The sequence below is a fragment of the Polyergus mexicanus genome, unplaced genomic scaffold (assembly GCF_030449975.1).
Source record: "Polyergus mexicanus isolate NDT 795.1 unplaced genomic scaffold, iyPolMexi1.0 SCAF_17, whole genome shotgun sequence".
Classification (NCBI taxonomy): domain Eukaryota; kingdom Metazoa; phylum Arthropoda; class Insecta; order Hymenoptera; family Formicidae; genus Polyergus; species Polyergus mexicanus.
Genome location: NW_027223337.1, coordinates 884,844 through 904,470, shown reverse-complemented (window position 1 = coordinate 904,470; position 19,627 = coordinate 884,844). Strand labels below are relative to the sequence as shown.

General features: G+C 37.7%; 1 protein-coding gene across 3 annotated transcripts in view; it reads left to right on the top strand.

Annotated features, from left to right (window-relative positions):
• The first annotated feature begins 244 nt into the window (after positions 1-244).
• Eip78c (Ecdysone-induced protein 78C) overlaps positions 245-19,627 on the top strand; it is a 67,281-nt gene continuing 47,898 nt past the window's right edge. For 2 of the 3 annotated variants that reach the window (XM_070309439.1, XM_070309438.1), the window contains exons 1-2: positions 5,199-5,283; positions 16,292-18,211. In XM_070309439.1, the coding sequence (XP_070165540.1) occupies positions 17,836-18,211 (376 nt within the window). In that variant the 5' untranslated portion in view covers positions 5,199-5,283; positions 16,292-17,835. Of the gene's footprint in view, positions 628-5,198; positions 5,284-16,291; positions 18,212-19,627 lie in introns of those variants that run through there. The other variant, XM_070309440.1, reaches the window with a different exon arrangement.

Here is a 19,627-nt window from a genome sequence, read left to right as displayed (position 1 = left end):
TAGGATTCTCCAATTTAAAAATTGAATCTCTCTTTGAAAATAAAATGACATGGCCGCGCGCGCATTTCGTTCTGTTGTTTGTGAGATCGAAAATTCCTTCGGCGTCCGCGTTCGATTTCGGGAACGCCATGAAGTTGTAGCGACGCCTGCGCGACGTTGGCCCGACTGCGCAGCAGGTGTCTGCGGCGCAGGTTCGCCAGGGGTGGTGGGGGTGGCAGCGCCACTCGTCAGTTGTTACCCGTAAGCCCGCGTTCGCGGACGACGGGCGTGTGAGATCGACCCCCGACTCCCCCGTCGAACTCCCGCGGCAGTCAAACGTGAAACTCCCTTTGAAAGTCTGTAGTTTCTGCCCCTCATCCCCCCCCCCCCGCCCCCGACTATTATTCGTGATACATACGTCGGCCGGTCGTGGTTGTCGTCGCCGTTCGAATCGTCGCGGTCGCGGTGTTCGTTGTCGTCGTCGTCGTCGTCGTCTATTTCGTTATCAACCCTCTTGCCGCAGAGGTGGTGGTGCTGGTGGTCGTCATCGGCATGAACGATGATGGACGTGGAGGAGACCAACACGGCATCTACCGCGAGCTCGTCGCCGAGACCCTCCAGCCCCGCCGCGGATTCCACTTTTATCAGGTGAGAAAGAGAGAGAGAGAGAGAGGGGGGGGGGAGAGAGAAAATCCATCTCGAGATATTCAAATGCGAAGATAATCCCTATTCGCGACCAATTTCAGTTTTTACTTCATCGCGTCGGAAATTTAACTCGCGTCGGATTTTACGGAATTTACACAGGGCGTATGTAATTATTATACGCGCGGTTTGTTTCATTTGTGTCCGGTTCGTCGGCAAATTTCATCGTGTTGTTGTTTGACCTCTGTTTTATTGACTTTTAAAAGATAGTCAACAACTTGACGAATGTAACGACACAGAGTATAAGATAGGAAAGTATGGTAATAGTAATATAATATAAAATAATAATATAATCTTATATATATATATATTTGTATAAATATGTGTGTGTTTTTTGTGACATTTGTCGAATATACAAACATCGATTGTATTTTCCAACATAATCTTTCGAATGAAATGTCGATTTAGATGATGTGTAAAATTTTTCAGTTAAGATATTCGTCTTTTCAAAAATGTACGTGCGATTTGAAAATTTTCTCAATCATTCATACGAAAGAGTGTATCTCTCATTCATTTTTATCATTCATTTATTATCTCCTTTCGCTTAAATATATCCCGGACATTCTCATACCCCGACGGACGGACCCCGAGGAAAGTGTAGCTTTCTCACACAAGTTCAAGTTGGACAAATTTTACTTTACTCTTTTATTGACACGATGTACACTCGGGCGAGTGTATGACGTACACACGGCCTTCAAGGGAGCAACTTCGCGTGTGACGTGCGCGCCGCGCGATATTATGGTTAGGCGGCGAACTGTGTTAGATCTTATACAGACGTATCCGCGTACATACCTCGACGGATCGGAGATATACACGCACGGGCGCCGATTAATAATGCACGCATTAAGTGCACCGCCCCTCTCGCTCTAGCGTCCAGAGAGAGAGAGAGAGAGAGAGAGTCAGCTCTCCACTATTCTGTTGATTTAAAAATGTAAGTAGTCGAGTACAACGAGAGCTACTCGAGGCGCGTCGCCGTCAATATACACTCGATCTCTCTCGAGACATATATCTCCTATTCTTTTACAAGAAGAAGAGAGACAGTCCAGAATATTTATACATATATATGAAGGAGATGTAGTATTATATTAGGTATTTTATCTGGTACATTAAAAATAATTAATACAACCTCTCAAAATATTTATTATTCCTTCTAAGTACTCTGTATATATATATACGAGGTGTCCCATTTTAAAAGTTCCACCCTTATAACTTTTCAGAATCGACGTTTGGAGAAAAATGACTCGGATAAAAGTTGTAGGGAACAAAGGGGGCTATCTAATAGTGACCTTGTATTTGATATTAAAGGTTATTTTCTAGATCATTTGAAGATCAACTTCCGTTTTCTAAAAAACGGAACCCCCTATTTTTCATTACGTATTCTTGTAGCTTATCTCGAGAGCTTTCCAAAACACTATAATAAAATATTTTTTCATTAAGTACTTGTTGAGTTATTTTATATTTTAATCTGACATATTTTGATATGAAAAAATAAAATGTTTTATAAAATATTCAGTTTTCGATAATCTTACCGTAATACTTTTACGTACAGAATAATGAGACAAATCAATAAGCATAAAAAAATAATTGTTTTTAAGAAAATTATTTACGATGTATTTTTTTTAAACAATTTGATTTTTTTTTTTTTTTTTTTTTTTGGTGTGTTAATTGATCTGTCTCATTATTCTGTACATAAAAGTATTACGGTAAGATTATCAAAAACTAAATATTTTACGAGATATTTAATTTTTTATATCAAAATATGTCAGATTAAAATATAAAATAACTCAAAAAGTACTTAATGAAAAAATATTTTATTATATTTATATTTTATTCAAGGTCATACTATTATATTATTATATAATGCGTCATTTAAAGCTCTACAACTTTTGCATGAAACATTTTTCACGAAAATGCATTGCTTCTTCAAAAAATTGCTGATACGGGCGCTCTGTTACACCCTGTATATATATATATATATATATGTGTGTGTGTGTGTGTATATGTATATGTATGTATATACAGGATATTTCAGTAAATATTTTGGGAGGTTGTATTAATTACTCTGACTAAAAAGGCGCATATAAACACGCGTTCAATTGTCAATGGCTCGTACTTTAAAACTGGCGCGCACAAAATCATTATGAGAGACATTAAAGAACGATAAATGACTTATTGTTTGTATTTATTGACTAATTTGATTGATAAATATTTATTGATTATTTGATGACAAAACATAAATAATTTACAAACAATATACAACGCGTAACAAAATATTTATTATTTCCCCTGAAACATCCTGTATATTGGAAAAGAGATAAATTTTAAAGATGAGAAAATTAAATTCAAAATCAAATCTCAAAATCCCCTTTTGTGGATTGGACTTCTGTTACGTTGATTTCCTGTTATTTGAAAACCAATATAATTTCGAAATTCGAAATTTGATATGTGAAAACGATTTTTACATTCATTTATGACAATGAAAAATTAAATAATTACCGTAAATTGACTTTATCGAAATTATAGCGCCTCTCAATTATTACGTTTCAATCTGCGATAATTTCTAAGGGGAGGCAAAGGATTGCGCAAAAATATATTTCATTATAAATCATACGAGAAATTTTTCAGTCGCTCTTTGCTCGAATTAATTCCTACTGTCGGTCAATAAATATAATTATTATGTTGCTATTAATAATAAGTATAATTATTTAATTAATTGCACGGGGAAATTGCTTGATTTCTTTTTATATCACTTTTTTCTGCTTGATAAATGTGTGAATAAAACGGCTGGTTCTCTACATATTAGATCAATAGGTATCGAATAATCAATACTAATTAATTCAATGCGCATGGTGACGCGGAATGGGCGGACTCATTGTGTAATTACGCGTATGCGTACATATAAATGTCTCGTCGGATATCTTGTATCTGCCTATCTGTAAATTGATGAAATTCGTTTATCGCAACATTCCAATTTTTAGCGTGATACATTAATTAGAAATATTCTTTCATAATTAGAATATATCTTGTTACTAATTTAATTTTTAAGTAAAAATAATAATTCACACACATGCATATAATAATAATGTTATTAATTTTTTTTTATATTCAATTTATGAGAAAAATCTATCTAAATAAAATAAAAAATAAAAAAAAATTCTTTAAACTCTTCATATTTCCATACTTTTTACTCGAAAGAAAAAGTCAGTTTTGAATTCGTCGAGAAATCTAAAATGAACATTCGATGATTCTGGATTATTCCGTGTAATTTACACATTGCTATTCTAAGCAGTTTACAATATTGGGGTGCTCCTTCACGTCCTTCGTTAGACGGAGAAAGTCACCCTACTATCTTATTTTACGATCATGTATATATCCTGTGATTGACTCTTTCTCCTACGATTATGTTATTCTATTAGATATACATTAGAAACGTATTATATATTGTATTTCATATACAATTTTATATTTTGATCTTTCCTCGTGTATATCGACTATATAAATAATGGACCGTATAAAACGCGCGCTCGCTAGGTCGAGGACGTGAAATTACGCTGGCAGGACGAATAAAATCCGGCGCGTGCGATCGGATACCTTTAGACACGGATATTTTCGGATGACCCACTTCGTTCTATCCGTCCAAAGGCGATAATTATCGACGATACTGGGAATAGCGGCAACACGAATGACACGACACGGACGGTGTCGGTCGTTCTTTTTACGTACGAGATCGTTATGAGATGGTTTATGGTATCGAATAATGTTAAATATGAGATGTTTGTATATATAACGAAATGCTATCGGAATAATATAATTCGAATGAATAATATTGAATCGATCGTTTTTAGATTGTATAGGTAGTTGAAATTAAACGCTAATTTTTGTCGTGAAATCAGTTGGAATTTTTTCGATAAATTTTTATCCAATTAAATTAATACTAAAATTTGTCATTATTAAAATTTGTAATAGATGTCCTCTTAAATTATTATGTAATTTTATTACAGGATAATTGAATCTCGATCATTGATTCATTGATAAATTTTGGATAGTCCTCAAAATTATTATAAATCTATAGATTAGGAGAATTTTATATGTCTTTGGGACAATACTTTCTAAAGTTCATTTTTCACAAAAATAATCGATAAAGTTTAGTCAAAGGCGGGAAAATGACTTTCGCACGTTAATATTCAGTAATCAATTATACATGTCATGCGCGGATTCTCTTTTCGCCAAGGGATGGACGCGCGATTATCAATTTTTCTACTCCTCTATCCCGCTCAGTTTTGCCTTGATTAATCTTTCCTCGGATCCCCGGCAATCGAAGCCAAAAACTAGGTCAATCTTTTATTGCATCGTCTCAGGACCGTCCTAGAGCGATATCGAGCGTCATATTACGGATAATATCGTTTCCTGTTGTCCTTCCTGGACGCACGAGGATTTTGCGGTCGAACTTGAACCACTCTCGGTCAATATCATCTCCTGCGTCTTTTGTCCAAATACATAATAAATGTTTCCATTTCAGCGTGAAGAGAGAACCGAGCACGGATGAGCCCAGCAGCCCTTTGGAAGCTACCAGTCCTGGTTCCATCCTACGCAACAACAACGGTGAGTCCTTAAAAATAATTACAAATGACGCCTACGAAATGCTCGATGCCATTATTTTATAAAAAAAGAATAAATGAGGATAGAAACAAAATTAAGTGTCCTCGCATAGCAAAGTTCTTTATACAATGTGTATAGCAAAATGTATAAATGGAATAGAGTGTGATTTAGGCTATTCTTTCTTAAATAAATAAAATTAACTCTGCATTTTTGCATCGAGTCTATTTGTGGCTTTCCTCTCTCTCTTTCTTTCTTTCTCTATCAAATTGCCGAAATACACAATTCTTGTTTAAAGGATAATATTAATTATAATTTTTAAGATCGTACCAAAATAAGAGGTTAAACTACAATAATTTTACAAATTTAATTAATTTGATTAATCTATATTATTATATTATTATTATATATTAATTTAATATCTATATTATATTATATTTTTTATAGAAGATTGAAAAAAAAAAGAGTTATGCAAAACATTAATCGCAATTTTTTTTTTGAAAATAATCTTTTATGAAAATTGGCTTATTGTTGTGTCGAGTTTTTCATATGATGTAATTTTATATATTTGCCGGAATAATTTTGTTAGATTTCTAGAGAGAAGTATCATCAATTTCTTCTTGTATCGATTGTTGTTATATACGATTTGATAATGTTAGAAAATATTTGATAGGAAAGAGAGAAATTGCTGAAAATAGGTAATAGAAAATAAAAATGACGGTTATGCAGTTTAAATCGAAATGCGCAAATTATATTGAGATATGTAAAATTTCTTTTGATCAGTGCATCCATGCCAAACCAGTTCTTTGCAATGCATGCAACTGTAAAGTGAAAAATCCGCGTTAATCCATTGTTAGTCAAATTCTACACGTTGCATATATACGTACGTGCATCGAGTTTGTCTAAAAAAATCCTGTGAAACCTGATTTAAAGTAACTCCCCCTCCCCTCCTCTCTCTCTCTCTCTCATTCCTACAGGGCCAGGCTTATCTTATTTTTATTCGATATTTTGGATGCATTTATACTGGTTACATTTGTAAAAGCGAAGGTATAAAATTGATAAAATTATATAAATTGTCAAAGGGGGTATAAGACTAATTGTAAGAAAAAAACTTCGATTTTTACGGAGACATTTTATATCGAAGACAAGAACAAGGAAATAAACACATTACATCTTGCGTAATTTCCGGATTAATAGGAAGACTCATACGAGACTTACTAAGCGTAATATTGAAAGTTGCAAAGTTTTGCGACAAGTCACGGTCTTCTCGCGACATTTTCATGGAGGAAAAACAGTTTACCGAGATGAAAAAGATTATTTCAAAAATTCCATCCATTAAGAGATTTTCGCAGATTACACATATGTATTACGTATGAAAAGTCTTGTATGATGATAAGATAGAAAGGAGAAAGAGAGGGAAACACATACACACCCATACATAGAGAGAAAAAAAGAGAGAGAGAGAGAGAGAAAAGGAGAGAGAATGAGCATCTCTGCTGAGCAAGGTGGGATGAGGGTTCCAGCTGTAGCTGGCGTTGGATCGATTCAAAAGCGGCAGTAAAGCGCCCCACCCTATTATGTGCTTTCTTCGGACCCCCTACCCCTCGTATTCCAGCCCCCGTTGCTTCTCCCCGCGCAAATCCAACCCGCCACCCCTGCCTGTTGGAAACTCCCTTACCACTTACTCCTCACACCCACCTATCTCGTTTCCTCCCATGGTCCCATCGCGCCGGAACGGTTTACTGCGAGCCGGAAGATCTCCGCAACCGGAAGTTTCCCTCGCGCGCTCTGCTTTAATTGAGGGCGACTTGTTTTTCTCACTCTCTTTCCTCTTATCCTGCATCTCCTCGCTCCCCCTAGAACTGAGAATCCGTGAAACGAAGCGCGCCTTCAAGACCGAGATTGGCTTTTTGGTCACTGGTGATCGGTAGACGGCCCCCCTGAATGGCTAACTGCTTGCTGGGGGGGAGAATTTCTGGAGTTTCCGAGAAATTCTCTAGTTGATGAGCAATTAATCGCGTTGGATATCCGCTGCCATCCATTGACCGGAAGGTCAACACAGTCTCTCAGTCGCATTTACGGTTTATTATAAATCCAGAAATGACAAGTAGCCTTTCTTGCGTGATGTATTTATTTATTTAATATTTATTTCCTACGGTTTCGGTATAAAAGTGCGTGAAAAAGTAAAATGTAAAATAATTCGTCAATTCGTGCATCTTTCATAAATGATAAAGACGAAAATCAGAATTTGATAGCTTTATTTTACCAAAAATAAATCTGGAAAAATATATCCGGAATAATAATTAATAATAATAAAATAAATCTCGAACAAAGACATATTTACAACTAGAATATATGCAATTTTATACATTATAATAATGTTAATGTACATGAAATCAAATTTTTCAGCAATGGCAAGAGTTAAGAATTTGCGCATTTGCGCACCTTTATAGAGAATATCTCTACGTAAGTCGCGGAGATGACGATATATTATTATCACATTGCATAAGAGCACTCTATAATTATGCGTATAAACTTATAACAGTATATTCTCTCTCCGCTCTTTGAATGAGGAGGCGTTAAACCGTCCTACCACGATCAAGCCGTTGTACAAGTTATGTTCCCTATTAATTGAAAAATCAATGCATCGGAAATTAATCGATCGCAAGTTATTCTTATCGATTCTGCATTCCGATATATTTGCCATAAACAAGATCTATTTTTCCGCAGAAGTCTCGCGATAATATATATAATTAATATTCGTGTAAATTTGTCTCATATGCCGTTAATACGTACTTTCGCGTCGTGATTACATCGAGCTGATCCAATACAGATTATATCATCGTAACTTTCACTTTCAATTAGTTGGACGTGAAGAATGCACGTGAAAAAAAGAACGAAAATGGAATGAATCGAAATAAAAATCAATATTTGCTTACATCACTTCTATCGAACTGATATTTTTATTAAACTGATATTTTTGATATTAATAATATTTTTGTGTTTTTTATTTCGTTAATTGTCGAACGAGTTTCCCCCCCCCCCCCCAAGAATCTCATAAACAGTTATTGTACATTATTTTTTTTTTATTTCTATTTTTTTTATTTTTTATTAATCCGTACCTTACGGCTTTGGATGTCCTCCAGTTTTTACATTTAGTTATTCTGTCTTTATTTGTTTGTGTCTTGTGTTTTTTTTGTGTGTTTTCACGATAAATTAATGGTTAAAAATTCTTAAAATTTAACATATTTAAAATCCTCATATCAAAACTCAAGCTTGAAATTATAATTAAATTAAATAAAAATTAAAATCAAAATTAACATTAAAATCAAAATTAAATTAAAGCTTGAAACTTAAGACTTAAAACTTGAAATTAATTAATTCATTAATCTTAAAATTAAAACTAAAACTAAAATTAAAATCAGAATTAAAATCGAAATTGAAATTAGAATTGAAATTAGAATCAAAATTAAAATTAAATTAAAATCACAATTGAAATTAAAATCAAACTCAAGATTAAAATTGAAATTGCGATAAAATATACAAAGAACCAATAACTTCAAATTACTAAAATCAGACAAATTTAAAACTAACATCCAACACCTAAAACTCAAAACACTCAATATAGAAACAATCTAATAACCAAACTGCCCAGACAGTTATTGTACATAATATCCTTGTCGATTATTATTATTTCGCTCGTATTATTGATTCTTATATCTAGTATACTTTTTCCATAAACACACAGAAAAAAGATGGCGATCTTGTATAACAAATTTTTTTTACATCATCGAGCGATTTATTCATTATTTGTATTAGTAATGGCAAAAGTTTGTCTTATAATTATTTATAATTATTACAATCTTTCGATCAATCTCCGATCCGATACGATTCAACAATGGAAGAGAGAACGATAGAGAAAAAAAGATAATAGCAAGAAGGAAGACGGAGACGAAGAAGAAGTTTACATTCGCGAATAAACCGCGCAGCGGCAGCGCGAAAGCTCCGATGAGGGGAAAACGCAACGCGCGGTTTCGTATAATGTAACACACGAGTACGTAGAGGGAACGAATCGATCTGTATACGTACGTATACAGGTCTCGCGCTCGCGCGAATACGTAACCGGTTTCCCAGGTTCATTATACTTACGGAGAGCCGCGCATCTCCTTTCCCGACAAGTGTGCGCGACTACACCGAGAACGACGGTAGGTCTCACCGCGAACTTACTTATAAAGCCGGACACTCTTCATCCCTTTCCCTTTAAACGTTCTCCGTCGCTCGTCCAGCCTTTCCGCTTCATCCGCGCTCGATCCTCGCTCGATCAGGATACGCGCATCTTCGCATAGACGCTTCTTCTCATCGTGGAAATAAGTCATCGAACCGTGTTGTTTCGATCGCGTCGATACCAACGAGCCGCTAACTGTCTCTGGGATAACATCTGTCCAAGATGGCAATCGCTTTTCTTTTCTAACATCGAGACATTTCATGATTGAAGGTGCTAAACTTTTAACCGATAGTTGTTTTGAATGTGAACGAACTGTCTCCCTTCCCTCCCCCCTCCCCCCTGTTTGCAAATAGGGAGAGAGAGAGAGAGAGAAATCGTCGTTTAAAGAAACTTTAATTTTCAATAAATTACAATTTTCAATAAACGGCTTATTTTTGCCGTATATTTGGCAGAGATTTAAATTTTTTTAATTGATTCGTAAGTGTGACAAAAATTGATGAAACGAAAGTTGAAGCTTGGTTAGCGCAATCTTTGCGATTCTGTCTTAAATTTGTAAAAAATTTCGGATTTTCGTCATTTTCAATTGCATCAGATTATTTATTCATTATTGGAGTCGCGGATTGTTTCGGTTGATCCGAGGATCATATTTCCTCAGGGACAATCTTTCTATATAACGGACATACATTTTTACCGAGATGATTATTTATCTTCGATGCTTTTTCCAAACTACGAAATTACTTGAGCGATCGCAGGCGCGCGCTGTTACACACTGGCAATTCAGCGTTTCCCGTCTCCTTCGCGGCTCGTAAACTTCCCTCGCGCGTCGTTAATTCGTCTTTCGTCGTCCTTGGCACCCTCGACGGATATCTGTCGCGCCTCCCCTCTGCCGTGCTAAAAGACTTTGCGAATAAAACGCCGATGCGCGAATTCTGTTTCGATAGCGGGTCCGAGGAGAAGGAGAAAGAGAGAGAGAGAGAGAGAACGAACGAGTTCTCGTACGAGTTCGTTTGTACGTTCGGCTCTCCCGGCACTTTTCGGTCAATGAACCGTACGTTGCTGGCGAACCCAGTCGGTCCACTCGCGCCGCGTGACCCCCACCATGACGAGCCCCGCGATTTAACTCCCTCCTCCCCCCCCCTCCCATTGCAGTCGCAGCGACGACCACGACGGGTCGGTCGGTCCACGATTTTATCCCTACCGGACGCCGATCCTCCGCGACACCGCGGCTCACCTCCGGCTTCCCTCGATTCCTCCCTCCCCCTCCCCCTCTCCTCGTCGCCGCGGGTACAACCCCTTCCATCTTCAGGACTCACTTCCGACCCGTTCGCTTAATAATTCCTCTCGTTCTCTCCTCTCTCTCTCTCTCTCTCTCTCTCTCTCTCTCTCTCTCTCTCTCTCCTCTTTATCTCGTTCACCCTCCTCTCGGTGTCCCTTTCGCTCGCCTTCTCCCTCATCGCCACCTCCAACCACCTCCTCGCTTTCCCGCTCTCTTTCTCCCTCTATCTCTTTCTTCCCCCTCTTCACCCTTCTCGCTATCCCTTCTCCATCGCGAGTCGCGCAATGTCGTAATACGTACGATGGTACGTCGGTTTTACTTACCTCACAGGTGAGCGCTCTCGGGTAAGTGGTTGTTCCACAGGGAGAGGACGAAGAAGATATTCCAAGGGAAGGAAGGGAGGGAAAGAAAGAGAAGGAAATCAGAGAGCGATGCGCGCGTAAGCGAGCGAGCGAGCGAGCGAGAGAGAGAGAGAGAGAGAGAGAGAGAGAGAGAGAGAGAGAGAGAGAGAGGAGCGCGAAAGGTAGGGAGGAATAGATGAAAGAGAGAAGCTCGACTGCTATTGCGATTGAGAGGGACGGAGCACGGGAAACATTGCGACGGGAGGTCCGTTCCCGGCACTCGCGCGAGAACGAGCGGCTCCGACGCGCTGCACGCTCGCGGATCGCGCGCACGCACGTGATCGCGCACGTTTTCGCGTAAAACGTTATTCCGTCCGACCGCTCTACACGCGTGTACTTATTGTTAGCGAACTCTTAAATCTTTACGACAGGATATCCGTACGTGTGCTTCTCCTTCTTCTCTCTTTCTCTTTCTTCTCATTCTCTCGTTTCTTCTTCTCTCTCTCTCTCTCTCTTTCTAAAGAATGCTGCCTCCCGCTCCGTCACGTGGACGATCTCTCGGACGATCCCCCTTCGCGAACGAGAGTTGGAACGCTCGACTCGATTCGTATCATCGTGACGATATCGTTGACGATAGTGAGTGATACTCGATGAATCCTGGCTGGTAATATATATCATTATTAAAAGACGCGACAGCGTGCGTCACGTAGATCACGCGAGGGACGTACATCTTTTTTTTTTCATATCGTGGTGATATTTTACAGAGCAATTATACACACTACTCGATATATGTCCAATATTCTCAAATACTTCAACTGTAGACGATTCGCGATCTGTTACATTCGATTGTGACTGTGTCCGATTATTAGTGTGATATAGTCGCGCTTTAAGCTATTTCTAAGTGAAGTTTTAATTGTCCGCGCGAAATTTTGCGATAAACTCCGCGAGTGTGGATAAACTTGGACGGTGCTGAGAGGAAGAAACCAAAAGGGATCGATCGGGGTCTTCCTCTATCATGGATTATAATCTGGATCAGATTACTCTCGCGTAGTGGCGAATTTCATCCAAAAAACACGTCGACGAGATTGTTCAGGAATCCGCTCGTGCAGGTAAACTCACGGAGCGTACAGGCTGTCATCTTTATTCAGCGCGATTCGCGCACGGGGCCGTCGAGGAGATAATTGCCGAGGAAGTTGCAAAAGTTCATTGCGCTTTCATTCATACCTTATTATTGTCTCGTGAAGCGAAGCGAGTATGTGTTTGTTTCGAGGTGTCGATCGAGGTCGGGCGGGAAAATTATTAAATTATAGTTGTGCACGATGTGTTCAATTAAATATATTATATATAGGTGATTTAGAACGAGTGTAACAAATTTTGACAGATTGTTCGTTGCAATCACAGTAAAATCATTATTGGTAATCATAGTAAAATTATTGTAAACAACTGATGTCTCAATATTTATTTGTTTTCTTTCGATTTCTCAACAATCACTATCTTTTAAACATGTGTAATTTTATTACAATAACAGTAAGATTTCACAACTTCTGTAACTATGTAAATTATTGACAATCGATCCTATGTTTATATGTGTCATTTCTTAGGATGACCTCCCATATGATCTGTCAAAGTTTGTTACACTCTTTCTGATTCATTCTGTATATTTCTATTCATTAAATATATATATATATCATCCAACGCTTTAAAAATACATATATATATTTACGCACAATCGTTTTAAATTAGATGATTCTTTTAAATTTTGAATCGATGGATCGGGGAACACAATATCGGATATCTCATTGTCAAGTTTTCAAAAAGCAACATGTTACGAGAGCTTACAAAAAAATACAATACGCCAGATTGTAAATCATAAAATAATTATGCACGATAGCAGATCGCTATAAAATAACTCAACGTTACAATATTCTTTAAAACAATGCCATTTGGAGCGTGGATAGAAGGAAAATTTTGATTGACCGTCGCGACATTTTAATTGTACTACTTGGGCAATTATTGGAGAGGCACAGCAACGTGTCATCTCTCTCTCTCTCTCTCTCTCTCTCTCTCTCTCTCTCTTCATATCGCTATCTAAATCCTCGATTAATTTTCGAATTTCTTTGCCCCTGGTCGCAAGAAGCGCGTTCACCACTGTGGAATGAATGTCACGTGGTGCTGATCCGTCGCGGATCCATTCGACGACGGCGTTCGGTGATAGCGCGAGCACGTGGCTCGGCTCGATCGCGATCCCAGAGAAATCTTCTCGCGCGCGCGCACGCGCTCGCGAGATCTCTACTCGTGAGCGTAAGGTGAACGCACTGACTTGCGACGCGGATGGAACGCGGAACCGAGCGGGTAATGTGCGAGACAAACGATCGTCTACGAGGCCGCGAAATCCGTCGGTGCGTCGCGAAATTCGCCCAAATCGCAAGATAGAAAAATAATGTTATCCCCCCCTTTCAAAGTATCGATATCAATCGATATCGATGGAAAGGCATGATTCGTAAAATTTTTAATAACGAGATGTAAGATTTGTAAGAGGATTTTCATATTATGTCATATGGTATTTTCGTGTATCGTATAGGATATTTGATAAAGGCTGCATTTTTGATCATTAAGATCGAAACGATGTTCTTCAATGATAATTGAAATTACTTTACTTTGATCTTTCTTTATTGAAATTAGATTAAATTCTTCTGTTTCTCTCTTTCTATCAATTTCTCTGGTTTACCTTGATCCTTTTCTATTTAAATATTTCGAGAATGTTTTTTGGATATTTCATGTAATTGATATTACTACAGGAAAAAATAATTCTTAAAAAAAAAAAAAAAAACCAATCAGTGATATATTCGTGGATTATTTATATTTTTAAAGTGAATTAATAATTGTTTGCGAAAAGCAAGTATTGAGAAAAGATTATTAATTATTTAACATTCTTTTATCTCGTATGTTTTACGTTTAAAAATATTTCGACTTTTATTTAAACATGTTTTGCGCGAAACACAATCTCACAAAAAATTGACACTAATTGATCGCTACGACACCGGTGACCTATGTTTATGTTGGAAAGTTATTTGAAAGAAATGTTCTCATTTTTTTAGCCATTGTTCTATGCTTGCGCATTCGCAAACAATTTTCGAAATAATCTTTTGACGCTTTGCAAAAATTCACGTTCTACTCATAATCGAAAAAGATTAATATTGTTCGTTTCATTACAAGGTGAGACGGTACAATGAAACACACACACAATATTGCTGCCGGAAACATGCTAATCGATAATTCGTATGTCGTAGTTGCATGATGAATCGACTCAAAGACCATTAAGGGACGATTTGGCAAAGTCGAAAAAGAATTACATTTTTATTAGCTGCTTTGTTATATGAATTATTCGAAACGATCAATAATAATAATGGATAAATAATTTCACAAATTTTCTGATACCTTAAATCGAAAACGTTATTGCATCTCCATTGTATTACTTTGCTCAATCGTTGCAACTCGATCGTTGCACTCTGCATATCGACCGACGAATATCTAACTGCGCGAATTGTCACAAAACACTTGAAATTTGCAAGACGAAAAAACAGAGGTAGCCGTGAGGGCAGGAGAGAGAGAGATGGATATCGCGAAAAGGAAGAAAAAAACGGGTAAGAGGGAGAGAGAAAGAGGGCAGAGAGGACTCGAAGTGAGACACGTACAGGTGAGAGCGCGAGAGAGAAAGAGAGGACAAAGAAAATGATGAGGAAGAAGAGGGGTGAATATTACCGTAGGAGGGAGAGGGGAGAGGATTGCTACCACGAAGAAGAAGAAGAAGAAGAAGAAGGAGAGACGAGCCAGGAAGAAGTCAACGTCCGAAGATTACGGCAATGACATTCACTTTTTCTCACTCTCCGCCTCGTGTTTCTCTCGTGCTCTCTGGGCTTTTTTCCTCTCCTCTCCTTGTTTCTCTTACGATTAGCCGGCGATTCTCCATCCTCTTCTCCACCGATCGTGCGAAAATGCTGGGATATACAGGGTGGGAGCATTTGGGAAGTTGCCTAAAGTCTCACGGCGCGTTTCTACCTAATGAAGTGTCACGAAATTCATCATCTTTATCTCGTCGTGCACAAAAATGCAGAAAAAAAAAGAATCAATCGTAAGGCTTACCCCATAAACAGTTTTGAAATAATTACTCTCGATACATTATTTATGAACGAGAATAGATTTTTTTTCTCATTTCTCGACGAAAAATCAAGAAACACAATAACGTCTTGCATCAAGTATTATGTATACAAAGTAATTTCCAGGTATTATAAGATTTAAATAAATTGTGTTCTCGCTTGGAAATAAAATTATGAATAGTGAAAAAAAATTTTTTTTTCATTCATTCAGATCTTCAACGGGTTATTGTTGTTGGATCTGCTAAGGAGGCAGGAGAGAAGATAATTTCTTTGTTTTTTTGAATAAAACTGTTCTCATTTACAAATCGAATTCTCTTTGAATTATTTTACGAGTGGGAGTTAGAGCGAAATCATCGAACAATGAATATTATACGCGTTATTTTATATTTTATAGATTTTTTTTTCATACATTTTAACATAATAAGATACGAGACGTCTTCTAACGTGTTCATTTTTTGCAATAATTTTAATTCAATGCTTTTATATATATATATATATATATATATATATATATATATATATATATATATATATATATTCCACAACGAATCTTAGAACTATGTAAAAAAGATTAAAAAAAAAAAAGTTTGTAAGAAAGGTTACAATGAAAAATTAAAAAAATTGTAAATTCACTACAATTTTTTCCTTTTCATCATTTTAAGTATTAACGAGAAATTTTTCGAGAAGTTGTTCCTGTAAAGGAATTCTTAGAATATGAGTGGAGATTATAAAAAAGTAATTGAAAATGGAGGAGTTGCTCGCGAAAAATTTAAACGAGAATGAAGAATACGAATGTTTAATGTGCGTATATTCTGGAGGAATTTCATCTTCGGGTGAAGAAATCGAAATGGTTCATAGTTTCTACAAATCTGAAAAAATCGTATTCGCATGCGATTGCAGTTATACTTTATTATTTCTTAAACGCGATTACATATTTTTTTTTCCGTGCCGTACATTCGTCTCGTCATTTTGTTTTTGGTTTCTGATTTTCTTTTCCCTTTGATTTATCTTTCAGCGAGATGGCTCGTATGAAAAGTCGGCGGGCTAATAAACCATTGGAAATCGGCGAGCAAGCTGCCAGGAAAAGGTTTATCCCATAATAAGGGAGAGAGAACGAGAGAAAAAAGAAAGAAAGAAAGAAAAAAAACCAGAATTTTTTTTTATAAAGAGAAGAAAAGAAGAGGAAGAACCGTCACACGAGAGCGGCAAGAACGAGGGATCTCGATGTAAAGGCACCCAGTCTCGATCGCGAACCCCTCAAAATAATGGGTTGAACTTTCGGACGATGTCCCCCAGTTGTTTGCAAGAAGAAGCTAAAATGGAAACTCGGCAAAACAATGATTTTCGCGCTGATTGCGTAACTTAACGAACGATAATCCGTGAACGAAGAATTTCTGCACATCTTTCATTACATAAATATAAAATAAATGGATTACACGATAAGAGATCAATGTTTAGTGAACGAAGTGCGAAGTCTTCAATGATAATGTATTAAACTGTCGAAAAGTGCTGCCCATTTCTTCGGGGGGGGAAAAAAAAAAATTATTCTCTTCAAATGATCGCGTTTATATTCCTCGTTCTTTCAATTTGTATCGAGCCGAATCGATCTTTATCACTCGACTCGCCCGTAAATCATGTCCGTTATTTATACACGAGAAGATTTCGTGCGCGAAGTTTTCAATGCGCAACTTTAAACATCTAGCTCGTCGCGTTTCTCGCTCATCATTACCCGCGGACGAATCGAATCTTATCAAGCGGCGGTGTAAATGCAAATGCAAGAAACGTCGAGGCCGGGGAAGGACGGCCGCCAGATAGACGGAGAGACGTAATATCTGTGAGGAAACGTTACTCGGGGGTTCAAGGACCCCGCGAAGTTACGAGGAAGACGACGGCTGCAGTCTCGAGCAAGTCCATTTGCTACACTCGCCGAAATCGATTATCACTTAGGTCGAAGGTATCTTACAAAAGCTTACCGAAATACAAAAATAAATCGTTCTATTAAACAAGAAAAAAAATGCCACTTTCTTGAAACCCGCTCGATGAAATATTGGATAAATTATCAAATTACAAGATACCTGCGAATTTTGTTTGTTCAACTTAATACCATCAATATTGTCGTTAACAAAGACATCTTATATACGGAAGAATCATCGATTGAAGTAACGAAGTAAAGCTCAACTGAATGGAATTAGACGAACGAGTGTGTCGAAGTATCGAGAGGAGCATCAAGAAGCGCCTAATAATTAATCGAGCTTATTAAATGATAGCCGCCCTATTATCATCAAGAGAGTTCGGTCGTTAGATAATTCTCGAGACTACAGATTTCGAAATCGCGAAGAGAGAAGCCGACGACGCTCTCTTCATCTCATCGTCCGTCCGAGGCTCAAGGAAGATATCATCGAAGAGCATAAAAAAACTCTCGTGAAAGCTGCGAAAGTGTCATTGGAGGATCCGGGAGGCGTACGTGCGCGCCCGCGCGCGAATGCTGGATTATCGCCGACGTCCTCGTGCACCCAGATCGTTCGCCGTCGACGCCGATGATCGTTCGATGCCCGTACAATGGACGTTTTCAAACTCGATCAGTCGCTGAGCGCGGGTTTGGGCAGCGCCCCGGCGCCGGACACCCTCACGCCGGAGGTGTCGTTCGACGCCGGCAGTGAGTTCAATCTGAGCTTCTTCGACGGCCCGGAGGAGAACAACAGTACCCAAGGCTTCAGCGATCCCGGTTCCGTGGGTAGCACCAGTGCCTCGCCGCCCCCCGGTACCCCCGGTGGCGCCGTCCCCTCTACCGTCACCGCCGCCGCCGCCGCCGCCGCCGCCGTCGTCGCTGCTGCCGCCGTCGCAGCCGCCCCCGCTTCAGCTTCCTCCGCCGGTGTAAATAATCCGCCGCTGCCGATTGTTCAAGTGCCCTCCGCCGGCATCGTCATTAAGCAAGGTTTGTTTTATTTCTTCTATCGCGCATTTTATTTTTCCGTTTCCGGATCTTACGGATTTTCCTTTCAATATATTTTTTTTTCTCCTTTATTCTATACAAAAGTGCGTTACGAGGCTAATCGAAGTTTATTATACTCGTAATATCATATATATTATTGCATCTATTTCTCTGATATTTAAGCTCTCCACAATTATTATGAGATTATCGATAGGCTTCTTATGGTATGATTAAAAAATTCTTACGAATACAATCATATGTTTGAAATAAATACGATTATATGAAAAAATCGTATCGAAGAAGGAAAGTGCTTAACGCGATTAGTACGAGTATTGGACTTACAATATAGCAAGAAGGATGGTGGGAATAAATTTTTTTTTTTAAATAGACACGAGAAAGTAAAAATGCATCTTTCGAAGAAATATTTTATTTCATATAATGCCGTATTATTGCATTATTAATAAATCAAAAATTTCTCCATAATTTTTTTCTATATTAATTCTATCTAAATCGATATTTACAATTTTTTACGAGATTGACAATTAAATGGGTACGTGACTTTAGATCATATATATATATATATATATATATATATATTTTAATTTCGTGTCAATTGATGATAATTTTAATTAATTCATTTAATTGGAAAATTATTATCAATATTTCTCTCTATCATATATCATCCACTTTACAAATTGATATAAAAACTATAAATATTCAAAGCTGTCGGATCAATTTAGATTGTTGATAACTTTATTGGAACATTCGCATTAATTAAAAATAACGCGATCGTTTGAAAATGGAGCGTTTCAATCAATAGAATCACACTCGTGATTGATTCAGAATTATACGAGAGATTCGACGAAGATAATCAAAATTAAAACAAATACATTTAGTCTCTCAAAGAAACCGCGCGCGATCATAATTTTAATTCATTCTCTTTGCCCCATAAGAACACCGGGAAAGAACTTGGAGTCTTTTAATGTAACTTTGATACTTCGTTTTATGTGGGAACGTCTATTTATAGCTTCGTCCCGTGCGTGTATACGTGCTCGATACGACTATGTTTTAACGTTATTTCACATCCTGAGCACATGGACGACGTTGTATAACGCTCCTTCTAAAGGTTAGAATACAAATTGAAAAGGTCGCACCTATAATGCGACGCTCACAAATTGTCCACGATCGCAAGAAGAAAATCGCGTTGTCGTTATTCCTAGGGCGAGATGAGAAAGTGCAAGATTTTACTCCTTCCCCTCGGTGAAGTCTACTCTCGATCGGAGATTTCAGAGCGAAGATAATAAATTCGATGAATTCAGATGGGGTATCGAAGAATATGATTTCTCGTGCTTGTGAATCGAGCTTCATCGCTCGTGAGAAAAGTCACAGACGCTGACATTTTACTCGCGAAAGCACGCG